This window comes from Rhipicephalus microplus, chromosome 2, assembly GCF_043290135.1.
Source record: "Rhipicephalus microplus isolate Deutch F79 chromosome 2, USDA_Rmic, whole genome shotgun sequence".
NCBI lineage: Eukaryota > Metazoa > Arthropoda > Arachnida > Ixodida > Ixodidae > Rhipicephalus > Rhipicephalus microplus.
This window is the reverse complement of record NC_134701.1, coordinates 96,214,430-96,230,188: the sequence shown is the minus strand read 5'-3', so window position 1 is coordinate 96,230,188 and position 15,759 is coordinate 96,214,430. Positions and strand designations below refer to the sequence as shown.

Below are 15,759 nucleotides of genomic sequence, written 5' to 3'. Positions count from 1 at the left end.
GCTTGTTTTCCGGTTATGTGTCAAAACATGTGCACCGCAAAGGTTCCCTCAAGGAAAAAAAATTGCCCCGTATCTGCATGTTACACCAAAAATGTCGAAAGACGATAGTCTTGCGTCTGGAAAGAGTGAACAAAACGTTTATTTGATGTTCTGCGCAAGAAAATCGGCGAATGGTATTCTGGAGGCGCTGCGTTAGAGTGCCTCGAGCATGCAGAAGAGGCGAACGAGCGCATCAAGTCACGTAACACGTAAGACATGTCCGTTATCTGGCAGTTATTCTGGAAAACGGGGCGTGCGCCATGCACCCCCGTCTCTGAGTTGATAAGGTGTAGAACGCAAGGCGACGGGTAGATGCCACCAGCGTGTCGTCTTAGCAAAGCGTTGGAAACATTTGTCGTTTCGTGCAAGCGTTGCATGGCCAGCGCAGCGTTGTAAAGGCTACGATCCTTAAAATTGCTCATGTATGCTTTTTCTAGTAAAATATACTCATACATAATATTGGCGTGTTGTTATGGGGCCTCAGATATGCAATGTTTGCTTATTAATTGGCAATCACACTAGTATGAACGCTGAACCTTGAGCAATATTGGTGGGCGCTGCGGATGGGGTCGGCCGTTTGGAGTGTCGTTTTGTCACTTCCATGCCGTTTAGGGTCGTTAAGTAAGGACAAACAGACGAATGCACAGACAGAACAGACAGATCAAAATTTTTGCGTCAATGGTCCCCAAGAAAGACTATCGTCTTTAAAATTGCTCTAGACGAGTTATGTCTGTTTCGCTTATCACCGCACCTAATGGGGAAAAAATGAACAGCAAAGAGAGCGATGAAGGCCGTGGTTCACTGGCGAGAGGTCTGAGGGCTAAATGTTTAATACGCCTAGTCTAGAGCAGCCGAGGTCGATAAGTTTTTGATCATAAAGCAGCAGCTCATTTCGTATTGCGTGCGCTGTGCCTTATATGTGTTATATGTCAAAAACAAAGCACTGGTTTTTTACAATAATTCTTCACAATAAAATTAGCACTGGCGTCACAAAAGGCATTATAATATATGCGGCAACAAGGTGTTCCGGGACAGATATTTTAACGCAATATCAGCATTGATAAAAAACGCTAGGCATAATATGAAGATTAGGTGTACACAATACATAGTTTGGAAGATTAGTTTTTATGGTGTTATAGCTAAACAATAGGAACAAAATATCTGCTTCGTCATTTGGTTTTCTGTGGGTGTATGCACTATATGAACTTGGTATATTTCTCGTAATGTGAGACGACAACGAGCGACAGACAAGATCCGTTCTTTCTATCACGTTTTACTAACCTTATTGACTTTCGGTGTGTCCACCCGTGGACGTTGGAGACTGCTTTAGTCCACTACAATCAATCAATGATGAGATCGCTCATTAGCTTGCTCGAAACAGCCTGATGAGTTCTTTTTTTTTCAAACAAAACAGTAATAATAATAATGAAAGGAATCACCGGTATTATATATATATATATATCTGCCATGGGCGCCTTCCTATCTAGTTTCATCATTGAACGTCGGCGAGGCTGCATTCGGGGTACCTTGTCTTTGATATGTTGTTATATATTGTATTGACATGCGATTGTTCATGAAGCATGTTACCAGTAATGTATTTTATTCGCCTGGTGAGGTCGTAATGATGAATGTACACGTTCTACTTTGAACGACCACGTGACGCTCTCCATGTGTTCCGAGAGAGCGCCACGTATCTCGGGACTCCACACTGTCGAACTTGCATAACCCTGCTAGAGGTCAGTGGCAGCTTTTTTTTTTCTTCTAACAGTAAGTTCAGGTGCATTAGTGCAGTGCAAAAGCACACAGCCCGCGTCTTCTCACTCGAATGGCCGGAAAATTTTCACGCGCTTCCTGACAGCTGGCCCATGCCGATGATGAGTCCGGTCCATTCTGCGGGGTGCCGGTGGAAAGTGGCTCCCCCGTCGCTGATTTCGCTCGGTGTCAGTTCGTGAGTGGTGCGGATTCTGGCGCAGGTCTGGCTGCGGTGAGTCAGAAACTGTTGACGACTCGAGCGACGTGAAGTTTTGGTTCATTGAAGGGCGCTGCAGCTGCTCTGATGGGCAGCACGGCAGATCATTTTCTTTGTAGAGGTCACTGCGGATGCATCAGGGGAAAAAGGGTATGAAGGTTGAGAAAATGCTCAGTGGATGGCAAATAAGATGACATCGACCATGTAGTTGCTACAATACTGAATTCATCTTTTAACGCAGGATGTCCCTCGTACACAAAAGTTACCATAGACACGTTGCTCAAGCGTGAAAGACCCGCGAAATACAGACGATCATGGTTTACACCACGCAAGGAGTAAAAATTTTTCAGAGAGTAGGTAGAGTTTGAGAGAGATGCCTTATTCTTGGGTGTTGTTTCCGCTGTTTTGCAACTTCTCTAATGTTCGAAGACAGTCCGCCACTGTGGTCAGGTGCTGACCCGAAAATCGCGGGTTGGATCCCGGCCGCGGCGGTTGTATTTTTCTGGAGGCGAAACGGTAGAGGATCCTGTGCTATGCAGTGTCAATGCACGTTGAACACCAGTTGATCGGAATTTCCGGAGTCCTTCACTACGGTGTCTCTCATAATCATATCGTGATTTTGAGACGTTGAACTCCAAATATCATCTTAGAGCTTGAAGACACGGTAAGCAGAATTGTTTTCAGCACAATGGGAAGCCACTGAACTGTAGCAGTAGGTTGGGTGTGTATCTATTCCAGAATCTAGTGACTCTTGAGACCATCGCAAAAAAAAAGTGACAGTATGGTCCCTAGTGTACCTATACTGGTTTAATATTCACCTAAGAGGCATTGCCTGTAGATTCGATGTCCCTGCATCAATATTTCCTCAAAGTTGCCAACATACATCAAGGTGTCACGTGGACCATACTCCATAGAGAAGAGCTGATTGCGTGACAAGTTTCTATGTGACAGAAATTGTGTGAAAATTAAAAATGGGCTGTTTTTCTTTGTGTTGCGCACAATATATCAGTGTCAGTAAGTGTTTCAAAAAGAACGTAATCTCGAAGAAACAACAACAGGACGGAGCCCTACGAACAGTAGAAAACTGATTGCACGAAAAACGTCAAAAAAAACGAGGCTGTACTGAAAGTTTGCGGCAAAAAATAATTCGAAAAACAAAAGGTGAAAATATAACTTCACTTCTCATCCCCAGGGTTTGCAGACATATTTACGTGGCTACATCTTTTTGTGTGGCAGTAACTGCGTGCTACCAAACTCACTGAAGAATTGACGAAAAAAAATCATATGTTACGAGAGAGCTAGTTATCAGAAACTACTCCCAATTATATGCAGGAGCAACCCACTGTAACGTTCGGGTAAAATTGTGTGTCATAGTACTACAAAACTTGTGGCTTCCCCGGACCATCGAACACCACCCATTAGAAAGACATGGAGTCATCATGCATAATAAACGCTCTCGGAAACCACGTGGTCTGTAGTGCGACGCCGTAATCTTCTCGTGTCATTCTGTTGCATATAACCAGTATCTAACTTCGGTGGCTACCTTTTTTTTGAATATTTCATTTCTTTCGTCTATGTTTCATTCAGTTACGGCAGGCCACCACAGTCGCCGACGAGGAATGGCACTGCATACACATGTACCTAAATTTTGGTAATAAATTATGCGATATTTCACCGCGTGAAAAAACGTGCATCTCTCACCTAGTGTCAAAGACAGATGATTTCGCCGGTGGTTTCACAGATAATGATTTGAAAATGCTTCAGAACATAGCTTCCTAGTTGTCTCTGCTCAGGCCTACGAGCGTAACGACGGCCGAGTGTCAATATATATCTTTTGCAATAAATCTTGCATTTTTAGGTCAATATAGGATATTGAAAATCTACAACGCCATGTGTCAATGATCCTGTGCGCTAGAATCGCCATGACGTGTTAGGCATAAAGACAAAACCAGGCGCATATCGCAGTATTCATGGTGCAAGTGGCTCATTGTTTATGTTCGTCTTGCCATGACTTCTCAATGCTTCGTGCGCTGTTCAGGAAACGAGGGAGGCCTGACGATGTCGGGAATTAGTTATAACTAGTTAAATTCGAAATCATCAGTTACACGAACGAAGTAAAGAACACACCAACGTGCAATTGTTTAGTCAACAAGAACAATGCCTTTTTGCAACCTGATTTCTTATTTCTCCACGTAATTCAACTGTTCGACCACAACTAGCTAGACTTTCAGAACGAAAAATTCACAGCATATCCACGGAGTGAATGATGATGAGTGGGGCGAAGCGTCCCGTTCGTTCGTTCGTCCGTCCGTCCATCCATCCATCCAGTGAACTCTTCAAGTACCGCCATCTTGCATCTTTTCATCATATATTCATCATATACTATACCGCCATCCAGCGGATATTCAAAAAGACTGAAACGAGAGGTGGCTACCGCATACATGAGACGCATGACCCACGCCTTAAGGAGCTTAGTCCCTAATACATTACCGTATACGCATTTCAAAATAGACGGCTGGCATCACACACCCACGAAAAAGCACGCTTGATCAACATATCGCCCATCGGTGCTACAGATCGACGAAAACAAGGGCGTGAGTATGAGCAGGGCGCAGACGCTGCTGCGCGCGTCCACGCTAAGTCAGTGTCGCCACATCAGACCCGATCGAAATATTCACAAAGCCACCGCTTTGCAAGCCAGCTTCGCAAGGCAGTGTGTATGACCTCTTAGGCCTGAAACACATAGTCCGCACGCCGCTTCTGTTTTTGTTTCACACCATCCACTTCTACTTTTACTTTCTGCTTGCTTCAGTAAGCATGCCTTGCGAACACGGATCGCTCAGTTATGGAGCCATACATGTTCTTTGGCTGTACTGTAGATGGAGCCATTTGTTTGACAGATCATTCCTCACACTCATGTTTTCGCTGATCGCACACACTTCGCACAACGCTGTAATGCACGCCTCCACAGCATGTGACAGCAAAGAGCACAATGTTTCAGCAAGATAAGTGAATAGAATGTGCACACTTGAGGCGATCAAGAAAGCCGGAACGATAAAACTTACAACTAAGAGGCATCATCAACAACCACTATATATTAAAACAGCATTACTCTGGACGCTTTCTCCGCCTACAGTCGAGACGCGCGGTGGCTAATTTTGTATGGTTTGCGGCGCACCACTTATGCACAAGTACGTGCCTTGTTTATTTCGAAAAACAACGACACACCCTATTTCTAAAGGTGTAGAATTATACCTGTGGCTAAGAAAATGAGTCGAGAAATGCAGCACATCGTTGCACAGGTCATGCAGAAAGAACATAGATATCTGTAGTTTATTATCGCAGTGGGAAATACCAAATTGAAGATGTATCGTTGCGTAAGGTCATCTTAGAAGTTCACGAAATGCATCTGCTCTGCAATGAACACTGTTCTTAAACGTCTACATTAGATTGAAACCATACGCTACTACAGAACATCTGATTGACTTTGCGAAGCAATGCGCCTAGTGCAGCTACCCTCCGGATGAATTTCGAGCACGAAGAGCTCCTATATTGCACTTTCGTCAATTTGTGGCAACACAGTGCGGCTCACTGACTATTCGGAGCTGGACGACGAATGAAAAAAAGTCACAGCTTTGTCCCAAAGGCGAGGCAATGAACGCGATAGCAACAAAGTGATAGGTTACGCGCGGAATGGCAAACAGATCGAAACGTGTCCCACGTTTCTCACGCACAAATGACGCATGAAACGTATTCACATGCACAGATAACCGTGAATCGGCGTTTCAGTTGTTACTTCGCTGTGTCTGAAAAGCGCGCCCTTTTCGTAAACAGAGACTGTGTAACGATTGCAGTGACCTTCGTGCGTCCGGTAACTACAACAGAATCGCTCCGATGAAAGCCCAACGCCAGCCGAGGTGTACGATTGTCCCCACCGCGAGGTAAGCGCACACGTGAGCGTCCACCCTGCCCCCTCTCCGCGGGCAAAGTACGCGTGGGAGATGAGAGCCCGCACCGCCACGTCGTGACGATGTGGCAACGCTGTGACGCGTGCTCATTGCGTGATCTTGCTGGTAATGCTGATAACACGTTTTTCCTGAGACGCCCACTACCAGCGGTAAGTGGTAGATATGGTAGCTTGTCATTTAAACGTTCATGGAGGTTCTCCTTCGTGGCTCAGTGGCTGACGCTTCCCACTCGCAGTTCAGAGGTCCGACGTTCGATTCCGCGTGCCGGTGTTTTTTTTTCTGCATTATTTTTACTTGTGTTTTTATATACAGATTCCTGTACAAATACGCTGACTAACGGCAGTGCCGACGGCAAAATGCAACCGAAAGTGTCCATATAATTGCTATCGCAATAAGAACGGCGCATTTTGTTTTCGGTTCTAAACCTGTCCCGACGAAAGCGGCTCAGCCACTCCGTGGCTTATCTTTTGGATTCGCTAGCAGACGATTCTGCGACGGTGCCCAACAAAACATGACGGTCAAGCCAAGGATTGCCAGAACACTAAACATTATGAATATATTCTACTGTTTTCCCGTCGTCCTTCACATTCACACAATTCGTGTGTTAGCTGATCATTCACTTTCAGTAGACCGCCAATTGGCAATACCTCCGGCTTAATTAAAAAATACGTTAAAAATTTGAAGTATTGGCGAGTCGCTCTTGGACATGAAGCATCAACCAATAGAACCAACAAAATGTCAGCAAATGTTCTTACCTAGATTTGTGCAGCTGGCAGGGGGAGACGACCGGCTGTGTTGATGCAGGTGGAGACTGCGCCACTGCCAATATTGGCGCATCATGGGGCTGCGTTGCTATGGGTCGTCTTGCCGCCTTTTTCTTTCGGGAAGGGGCACGGGCGGCCACACAGGCTGTGTCTGAGACAGGCACTTCTTTCAAAGCGTTCCCGCCAACCTGTGGTGTTGCGGGGACTTCGGCATGGGAGGATGGTGTTGCTTCCGCCGTGGTTGCGTCTGGCAGTGGTGACAGCGAAACATCAACCTGGCGCTGGTCCGCTTTATGATGTCCGGCAGTGAACGCCCACTGGTGGCTGCCGTCGGCCAAGGCTGAAGCAGACATCATGCGAAGCCTCCCGGGAACGTCAGTCTTCGAAACACCTGATTTCTCGACCTGTTCGATAGCCGTTACGCGGGACCGTCTCCACGCATCTTCCAACAGCGCACCGCGAAAAAAGTGAAGCAGCGGTTTTCTCACTGCCGGCTCTTTCATCTGCTTCACAGTCGGCTGCATCGCGTTGATCCGTGGGCCCTGGTGTCACGACACGTTTGAAAAATGCGCTTAGTCAAATTGTCACAGGACAGTAGCTTCAACTACAAACCGCAATAAGCATGGCGTTTGACTCAGTCGTGTTGCGCCGATAGTCACAAACGACGCTGAGGAAGCGGGAGCTGTGATCACAATTTAAAGTTTTGGGCTCTAAGAAGGCTGCTCAAATTTGATTGGTGTTTATCTGTCCTCTTAATGGTGATTTTGAAAATTCTGCCGTTTTACAACCGTATTTCTGCTGTATTGTGCACTATGCACAGAGGATTGCCTGCATGCTGTTCTATCTAAAGTCGCAGCGAAAGTACCTCTCTATACTAAAGTTTAGAGGTGACCTGTAATTTTGCCATTGCATCCATTACTTTGCTATGTACAATAGTGGCCATTTCTGCAGTGTGGACTTCATGTTCTACGAAAGCACGAAAATACGAAAAATAAATAAATATGCGGCATTCCCATCTGCATTATCACTCAATCACCACGTATGTTTTAACTTTTTATTCATGAAGTAAAATAATGTTTGGCATTTCTTTCATAAGCTAGATCCTTCAGGATAGTCGCAATTGGCAATAATAACATGGCTTTACGCTTGGCGTATCTGCATAGCCACAAAGCACGTGAATCCGCAACGCTTGTTTCAGAAAACCTCTCTCTGTATCTGAGAAGTTTTCTTTAGAGTTCCTGTTTACTAAGTGGTAGGTGGATAGCATTGTGCGTTAAGTCAAAAATGGACAACGATGCTATATTCACCTCTCCGCGAACAAGAAACCTGCGCATGCTATCTGCCCCGCCGTGGTGGTCTAGTAGCTAAGGTACTCGACCGCAGACCCGCAGGTCGCGGGTTCAAATCCCGGCTGCGGCGGCTGCATTTCCGATGGAGGCTGAAATGTTGTAGGCCTGTGTGCTCAGACTTGGGTGCACGTTAAAGAACTCCAGGTGGTCGAAATTGCTGGAGCCCTCCACTACGGCGTCTCTCATAATCATATGGTGGTTTTGGGAGGTTAAACCCCACATATTAGTCAATCAAATGCGCATGTTATCTGACCAGAGCAGTCTAACTTGAATCCCGGATTATATGAAGGGAACGCGCTAATTAAAACAAACGAGGACGGTGAAGGAGTGTGCAAAAACATGGCTGATCCCTGCGTCATAGAAACTGGTATAGTATGAAAGTAAAACGCTTCTTCACCGAAGTATCATGTCTATCACCACTACAGCTCAGCCATGCGAATTCTACGGTGGCAAGCAAGCAACATGCTTGCTCAGAAAAACGAACATTCATATGTAATTGGCAATGTTAAGACATTTGCCCTAGTTTAGCATCCCCTGCTGCACATCAATAACTAGTATTTAGTCTTCATCAAATTGGTGTCGTATTTGTTTAATTGTTGCGTCAGTAGCCACCGGTAAATGTGGCTCAAAATCAATGTACCAGCGCCCATGCAGACTCGATCACCCACTTCGACCCGAACGTACATGCTCTTGACGTTCACCCAGAGCACTCATAAACACGAATATGGACGTCGGCAGGGAGCGCATAAGGGGCCCTTGCCCACCTGAACACTCAATGGCACTTGCCCTCAACCACGGAGCAAGAGACATTGAGGAGGTGCAACTCCGCTCCTTGAGGCGACCAGATAACGTCACATAGCCGAAGAGCGAATTCATGCTGGCATCGTCTTGCAATGCGGTAAAAGAGGGAATTACCGCTGTTTCAGTTTCTGAGTGAGTGATGTGACTATGTACAAACAATTACAGCAGCTGACAGAGAACCACATAATCCCCGTTCTTTCCATCATCAATGAAGTATGGGAAGATGGCGATCTACCTAAAAATCAAAAACATTCTTATGGTATACCACTGCCTAAAGCGAACAAACCTCCGACGACTGCAAATAACCTTCGGCCAATTTCATTAACTTCACAAATCGGAAAGGTGATGGAGTGAATAAGAAAACGCCTCACATAGACTCTAACAAATGGGGAGCACTATCAATGAACCCAAACTGGCTTCAGACCCCACCTGTGTACTCAGGACCCACGCCGGAGCCTATACGATGGTATACAGGACCCCTCACCACATGGGCTGAGCACAATCGTAGGTATTGACGTAAAGAATGCTTTTGACTCGGTGCCCCATGATACTATACTACGAGAGCTGCCAGAACTGCATGTCGGTGGAAGGCTGTACAGTAATGTTCGGAGTTTTCTGCAGAACAAGACCTTTTCTATCAAAATAGGCTCTTTCAAAATCAAACATACTTCAACGAAATTGGAGTTTCGCAGGAAGCTCTCCAACCCTGTTTAACACAACAATGCGCCCACTTGCCTTTCTTCTAAGGGAAGTCTAGTCTGGAGTCTAACGGGAATCTATGCTGATGATGTTACAGTATATTATGTAATGCGCGAGACATCTCTACGCAACAGCAGCGACTCCAGAAGGCCATTTATATTATCACCACTTCCCTTGACAGACTAGGTCTCTAGATTTCACCGGGAAAGACCGAGTTTGTAGTTGTCCTCAAACCCCCGAATCACAGCAAGTAGCAAGTTATTCTAGATAAAATCCAACTTACTGCACGCAACACAAGCATACAGTGCAAAGAGTGCATTAAAATATTAGACATAATACACCAACAGAACGTCAAGTCCACTTGATGGGTAGAAAAAGAACTGTGTACGACGAAGCAAACACGAGTACTGCGAAAGTTTACAAAGTGCACCTGTGGCCTATGCGAAGGTCAAATTTTAAAAGGCTCGCACAAGCGCTGGTACACTCAAGGCTCCTATATGGACTACCCTACTTGCCAATGACGCCAACCCAGCTTTAAAAACTTGAATGCATCAACAAAACATGCATTCGTATTGCCACACGGCTACAAAAATACACAAAAGTGTAAGACCTGTATGGAACAGCTCTGCTTCTTCTATTAGGTCACTACATAGAGCCTGCAATGCCAGCTCAAAATGAGTGCCTCAAGCTAACCGCGCTGGGAGAGCCATCAGAAACGAGCTGTTTAGGTCTAAGCAATCAAGACCAGTCTCAAATTCTACCTTAATTCTACCATGGGAAGATGTTACCGGGACAAACAAGCAGCCGCTCCCAAAACATACGAACCAAGCCTCGCGCAATCAGCGAAGGGCGTACTATACGCTCAGCGGCATATTGAGATCCTTAAAAGTATACCTAATGAAGAAGATATCATCTACACAGATGCTTCATGTGCTCTAGAAGGCTCTGGCACAGGAACACTTTTCAACCTGAGAAGAGGGGAATCATTTTTATTATTACGCAATCTTGCTTGCTGCCCGAAGCAGCTGAAGGGTACGCTGTTTCGAAAGCTCAAGCCCACTACAATATGACATCATCACCAAAAGCTATTATTATCTTCACGGTTTGAGTGTTTGAGTGCATCAAACACTCAAAACTAGAAAAAAAATTAGCAGATCTCACGTACAGTAGGATTCAATGATATGCGAAGCACGAATGAGAAAGGTTGATAACCACATGAATGAGAAACGTTGATAACCACTTTTTCTAAACACTCGAATGAGAAAGGTTTATATGCCATTTAAAATCAGTTCGACATTACGAGGCAGTAGTAAATTATGCCGTACATGACTTCCATGTCGAGATTATCATGTTTGGACGTGTTATTTACCTCCGCCATCTATTAACGTCACATGATAACAAATTGGTATATATGGAGCCAGTGAAAGGGCCGCGAGCGTGTTATGGGCGTAACATGTAGTCAAGTTTTGCATGACACGCATAAAGATTATCATGCTTGAACGTGTCATTTACTTTCGTCGTCTATTCACGCCCCGTAATACCAAATTATGTATATGTTTAGCCAGCAAAACAGCCGTGAGCGCGCTATGAGCATAGCTTGCAGTCATGTTTTACATGACACGCATATCGTAATTATCATATTTGTATATGCCATTTAAAATTCTATTTCATTCACATCCCGTAATACCAAATTTGGTATGTGTGAACCTATTGAAACGGCCCCGCCACGGTGGTCGGCAGCTGACCCGCAGGTCGCAGGATCGAATCCCGGCTGCGGGGGCTGCATTTTTGATGGAGGCGCAAATGCTGTAGGCTCGTGTGCTCAGATTTGAGTGCACGTTAAAGAAGAACCCCAGGTGGTCGAAATTTTCGGATCCTTTCACTACGGCGTCTTTCATAATTAAATGGTGGTTTTGGAACGTTAAACCCCACTTATCATTGACCATTGAAACGACTTCGAGCACGCTATGAGCTTAGCATGTAGTCATGTGTTACATGACACGCATATCATGGTTATTATGTTCGCACGTGTCATTTACCTTCGTCGTCTATTCACGTAACGTAATACCAAATTTGGTACTGGGACGTTTAACCCCACATATCATTCAATCGTAATACCAAATTTGCTATATGTGAAGCTAGCGAAACGGCCGCGAGCGCATCATAAGCGTGGTACGTTGTAATGTTCTTACATGACACGCGAGTCGTGATTATCATGTTTGCACCAGTCACATACCCTCGTCGTCCATTCACGTCCCGTAATACCAAATTTGGTATATGCGAAGCTAGCGAAACGGCGGCGAGCGTATCATGAAGGGCCCAATATACTCGGACGTCGTGTTAACGAGCGCGAACTCTGGGCGCAGCGACGCTACACTATCAAAACCCGTGCACCGGCGCGACAAGCTTCCGTCGGCACGATCCGGCGGCAACAGGCGTGAAATGCGACATGCTGCATTTTGCGCAGACGACATTACCTAGACAGCACCACGTCTACCTCTCTTCATGACGGAGGGACGCCGGGCGTGGTCAAACGTGCATGCGTCAAAGCAATGCACCGCTCACTGACGAGAGGGAGCTGCGTTGCTCACATTGCCCCGTCTCAAAGTCTCCGACATTCGCCGTTAGGGGCACGCACTAAATAGTCCCTCATATATCCCGGCCACAATACGCCGACAGTTGCAGGGCGCGAGACGCGCGTCGCGTTCCTGTTTCACCTACGCCGTCTCAAAGTTGCGTTTTAGGGGTGAAGCTCCTTATGGCGTGGCTTGTGCGTCCCTCTTAGTACGTAACCACCAGTGGCACATACCCGAAATAGCGGTCCTTACGATTTTGACCTCCAAGGTGGTTCCGGTGAGAGATTTCTTCTGTGCGTTGTTGAACAATAAGAGATAGTGCTCAATGCACATGTTAATGGCTGCTAAGGGGGAATGAGAGACAGGAGCATTCGGCCTTTAGGTAACGCGCACGCTGCAATTCCCATTAGCAGCTATTGGTATGTACATTGAACACTATCTGACAGGAAAAGGTTGCTAGGTTATACTCGCTAGGCGTAACCTCCTTGGTTTTAGAAAGGTTTAGCGAGCGTTGGGCCGCATAGCCATGAATACAGTGAACTAGTATATACTATGAACTCGAGGTTGTTAAAGGTGGGAAGTAAACCCGAAGCGCAAGCCGTAAGAAAGTGTGCGTGTGCCACCTCTCGTTTAGTCCTTGAAATGTCTGCTGGATGGCGATGCTTCTATATGGAGAATATATGATGAAAAGATGCGAGATGGTGGTACTTGGAGTGCTGGTTAGATGGACGAACGGACACACAGACAGATACATGGATGGACGCATGAACGGACGCAGGCGCGGATGCATGGACGAACGCAGAGACGGACGCACGAACAGACGCATGCACGGACGGGTGGATGGACGCATGGACGGTTACAAAGACGTACGCAGGAACGGATGGAAGCAAGAATGAATGGACGGACGAATGCTTCGCCCCACTCCCCATCATTCACTCCGTGGATGTGCTGCCATTTTTTTTTTCATCCGCTAGGCTATGCATTCTGGCACTGCAGCTCGACTAAACGGTACCTATACGGCAGGCGTGGCCTGGCGTGGAATCGCCGGCGCGACGAGATGAAGCGAACGCCGTCGCGCACGCGCGCCGGGTCACGTCGAAGTGTATTGGCGCCTTGAGTGTGGCATCAAGTCATGTTCATACAGGACATGCATCTCATCATTATCTTATTCGCACCCGTCATGCACTTGTGTCATCCATTCACGTGACGAAACACCAAATTTGGCATATGCGAAGCTAGCGAAACGGCTGCGAGCGCATGATGACTGTGGCAGGTAGTCATGTAACACCACACGCATGTGAAGATTTTCATGTTGGGGTCTCTCGCTTGTGTAGGTCATGCAGTCATATCATACCACACCAGTGTAGGAACATGTCATGTGAATGAAATCACTGCAAGAGCAGCAAGACCATGGAATGTAAATCATGACATACATTTCATTTCATTCATGACGAGCATACATGCCTAGTCATTACATTTCCACGTAATGACTAGTCACGCATGCTCGTCATACAGTCGTGTTATGTCATACCAAGTTTGGTATCGATACCATTGCCGGAATGGCCAGGGGAGCTAAAAGCCGTAAGCATAGACAGACAGACAGATATATAGACAGATATATATATATATATATATTGTGTAACACATATATAACATATATATATATATATATATATATATATATATATATATATATATATATATATATATATATATATATATATATTGTGAGAGGAATATGGAAAGGGGTGATGGTTCCTGGGCTGACGTTCGGCAACGCGGTCTTGTGCATGAGGTCAGAAGTTCAAGCAAGATTAGAAATTAGGCAACGTGAAATATGTAGGCTTGCTTTAGGAGCTCACGGGAATACACCAAACCAGGGAGTACAAGGTGATATGGGATGGACATCATTTGATGGCACGGAAGCTAGCAGCAAGATAAAATTTGAGAAGCGATTCAGAGAAACGAAGGAGGAGCGTTGGGCTAGGAAGGTTTTCAGCTACTTGTACATGAAGAATGTCGATACAAAATGGAGGAAGCGAACCAGGAAGTTGACTGTTAAATACTTAGAAAACAGCAGGTGGCCACAACAAAAAGAACTATCGGTTAAAAGAAGAAAGTGAAGGATACGGAGACTGACATGTGGAAAATGGGCATGATTAAGAAGTCCGCACTAGAGATCTATCAAACTTTTAAGCAGGAAATTGCCAAGGAAAGGATCTATGATAATACTCGGCGTAGTTCTTTACTGTTTGAGGCAAGGACGGGAGTACTGCGAACCAAGACATATCGGGCCAAATACGAAGGGGTAGATACAGTATGCAGTGCGTGTGGAGAGGAAGAAGAAACTGCCGAACACTTGATAATGTTCTGTAAAGGGCTTCACCCTATAGTTCGGGATGATGGCGCAGAGTTTTTCAAAGCACTGGGGTTTAGGGACTGGGAGGGCAAATTAGACTTTGAGCAAGTAGACTTAACTAGAAGGAGGTTATCTGATTGGTGGCTAAAGTCAAGGCACGAGTGAAAATTAAACTCTTCACTGCAAAGTACGAATCCTCAAACTCACTTTTTAAGGAAAAAATAAATAAATATAGTTTTGAGTTCATTAAGTATTAAGGCTTGGTGGCGCTAGCCACCGCCCGATCTAAAGGGTACAGCCATATCCATCTATCCATCCATCCAATGTATGATGAAAAGATGCGAGATGGTGGTACTTGGAGTGTGCACTAGATGGACAGACGGGTGGACGAAGGGAAAGACGTACATACAAACAGATGGACGGACGGACAGACAGACAGGCACACAGACAAACATACAGACGGACGGACGGACAGATGGACTGAAGCAAGAACGAATGAACGGACGGAAGCGCGGACGGACCAACGGACACTTCACTCCACTCTTCATTATTCACTCCGTAGATATGCTACAATTTATTTTCTTTCTATCTTTTATACCATGAGGCTGAATCGAACAAGCGAGAGCACACTGTAAATAGTTCAATAAAGTTTGAAATAAATCAATATTACAGAACGAGCCGCAAGCGTTGCTCGCGTTCAGGTGCGCTCGGCTGGTAGCATTGCCTTTTCTGTTTTTCGCGGTTGCGGCTTTGCGCCGCAGGGTGCCGCCAATTCGAATGCCTGCGTCAGATCATGTTATTTTTGTATTTTGTGTGACGTTATCTGGATGCATGCGGACGCCCCTTCCACGCCCGCTGGATAAAAAAATCTTGGCAGATCCCATGTACAGTGGCAATAGATGATATGCTAAGCACGATTAAGAAATGTTGATATGCCATTTTAAAATCAGCACGACGTTACGAGGTGGAGGTAAATGATGCCATAAATCACTTCCGTGTCATGATTATCATGTTTGGATGTGTCGTTTACCTTCGTTCATTCACGTCACGTGATACCAAATTTAGTATATGTGGAGCTAGCGAAATGGCCGCGAGCACGCTATGAGAGTGATATGCTGTCGTGTTCTTACATGACACGCGTGTCAGGATTATCATGTTTGCACCAGTCATATATTTCGCCATTCATTGACGTGACGTAACACCAAATTTGGTATATGTGGGGCTAGCAAAACAGC

The 15,759-nt window shown here is 45.6% G+C and overlaps 1 protein-coding gene across 2 annotated transcripts in view; it reads right to left on the bottom strand.

Annotated features, from left to right (window-relative positions):
- Positions 1-1,622: 1,622 nt before the first annotated feature.
- Positions 1,623-15,759, bottom strand: part of LOC142785320 (uncharacterized) — a 31,789-nt gene continuing 17,652 nt past the window's right edge. For both annotated transcript variants that reach the window (XM_075883759.1, XM_075883762.1), the window contains exons 2-3: positions 6,732-7,282; positions 1,623-2,133 (exon numbers count right to left, since the gene is read on the bottom strand). In XM_075883759.1, coding sequence (XP_075739874.1) covers positions 1,857-2,133; positions 6,732-7,282 — 828 coding nt within the window. In that variant the 3' untranslated portion in view covers positions 1,623-1,856. The remainder of the gene's footprint in view (positions 2,134-6,731; positions 7,283-15,759) is intronic.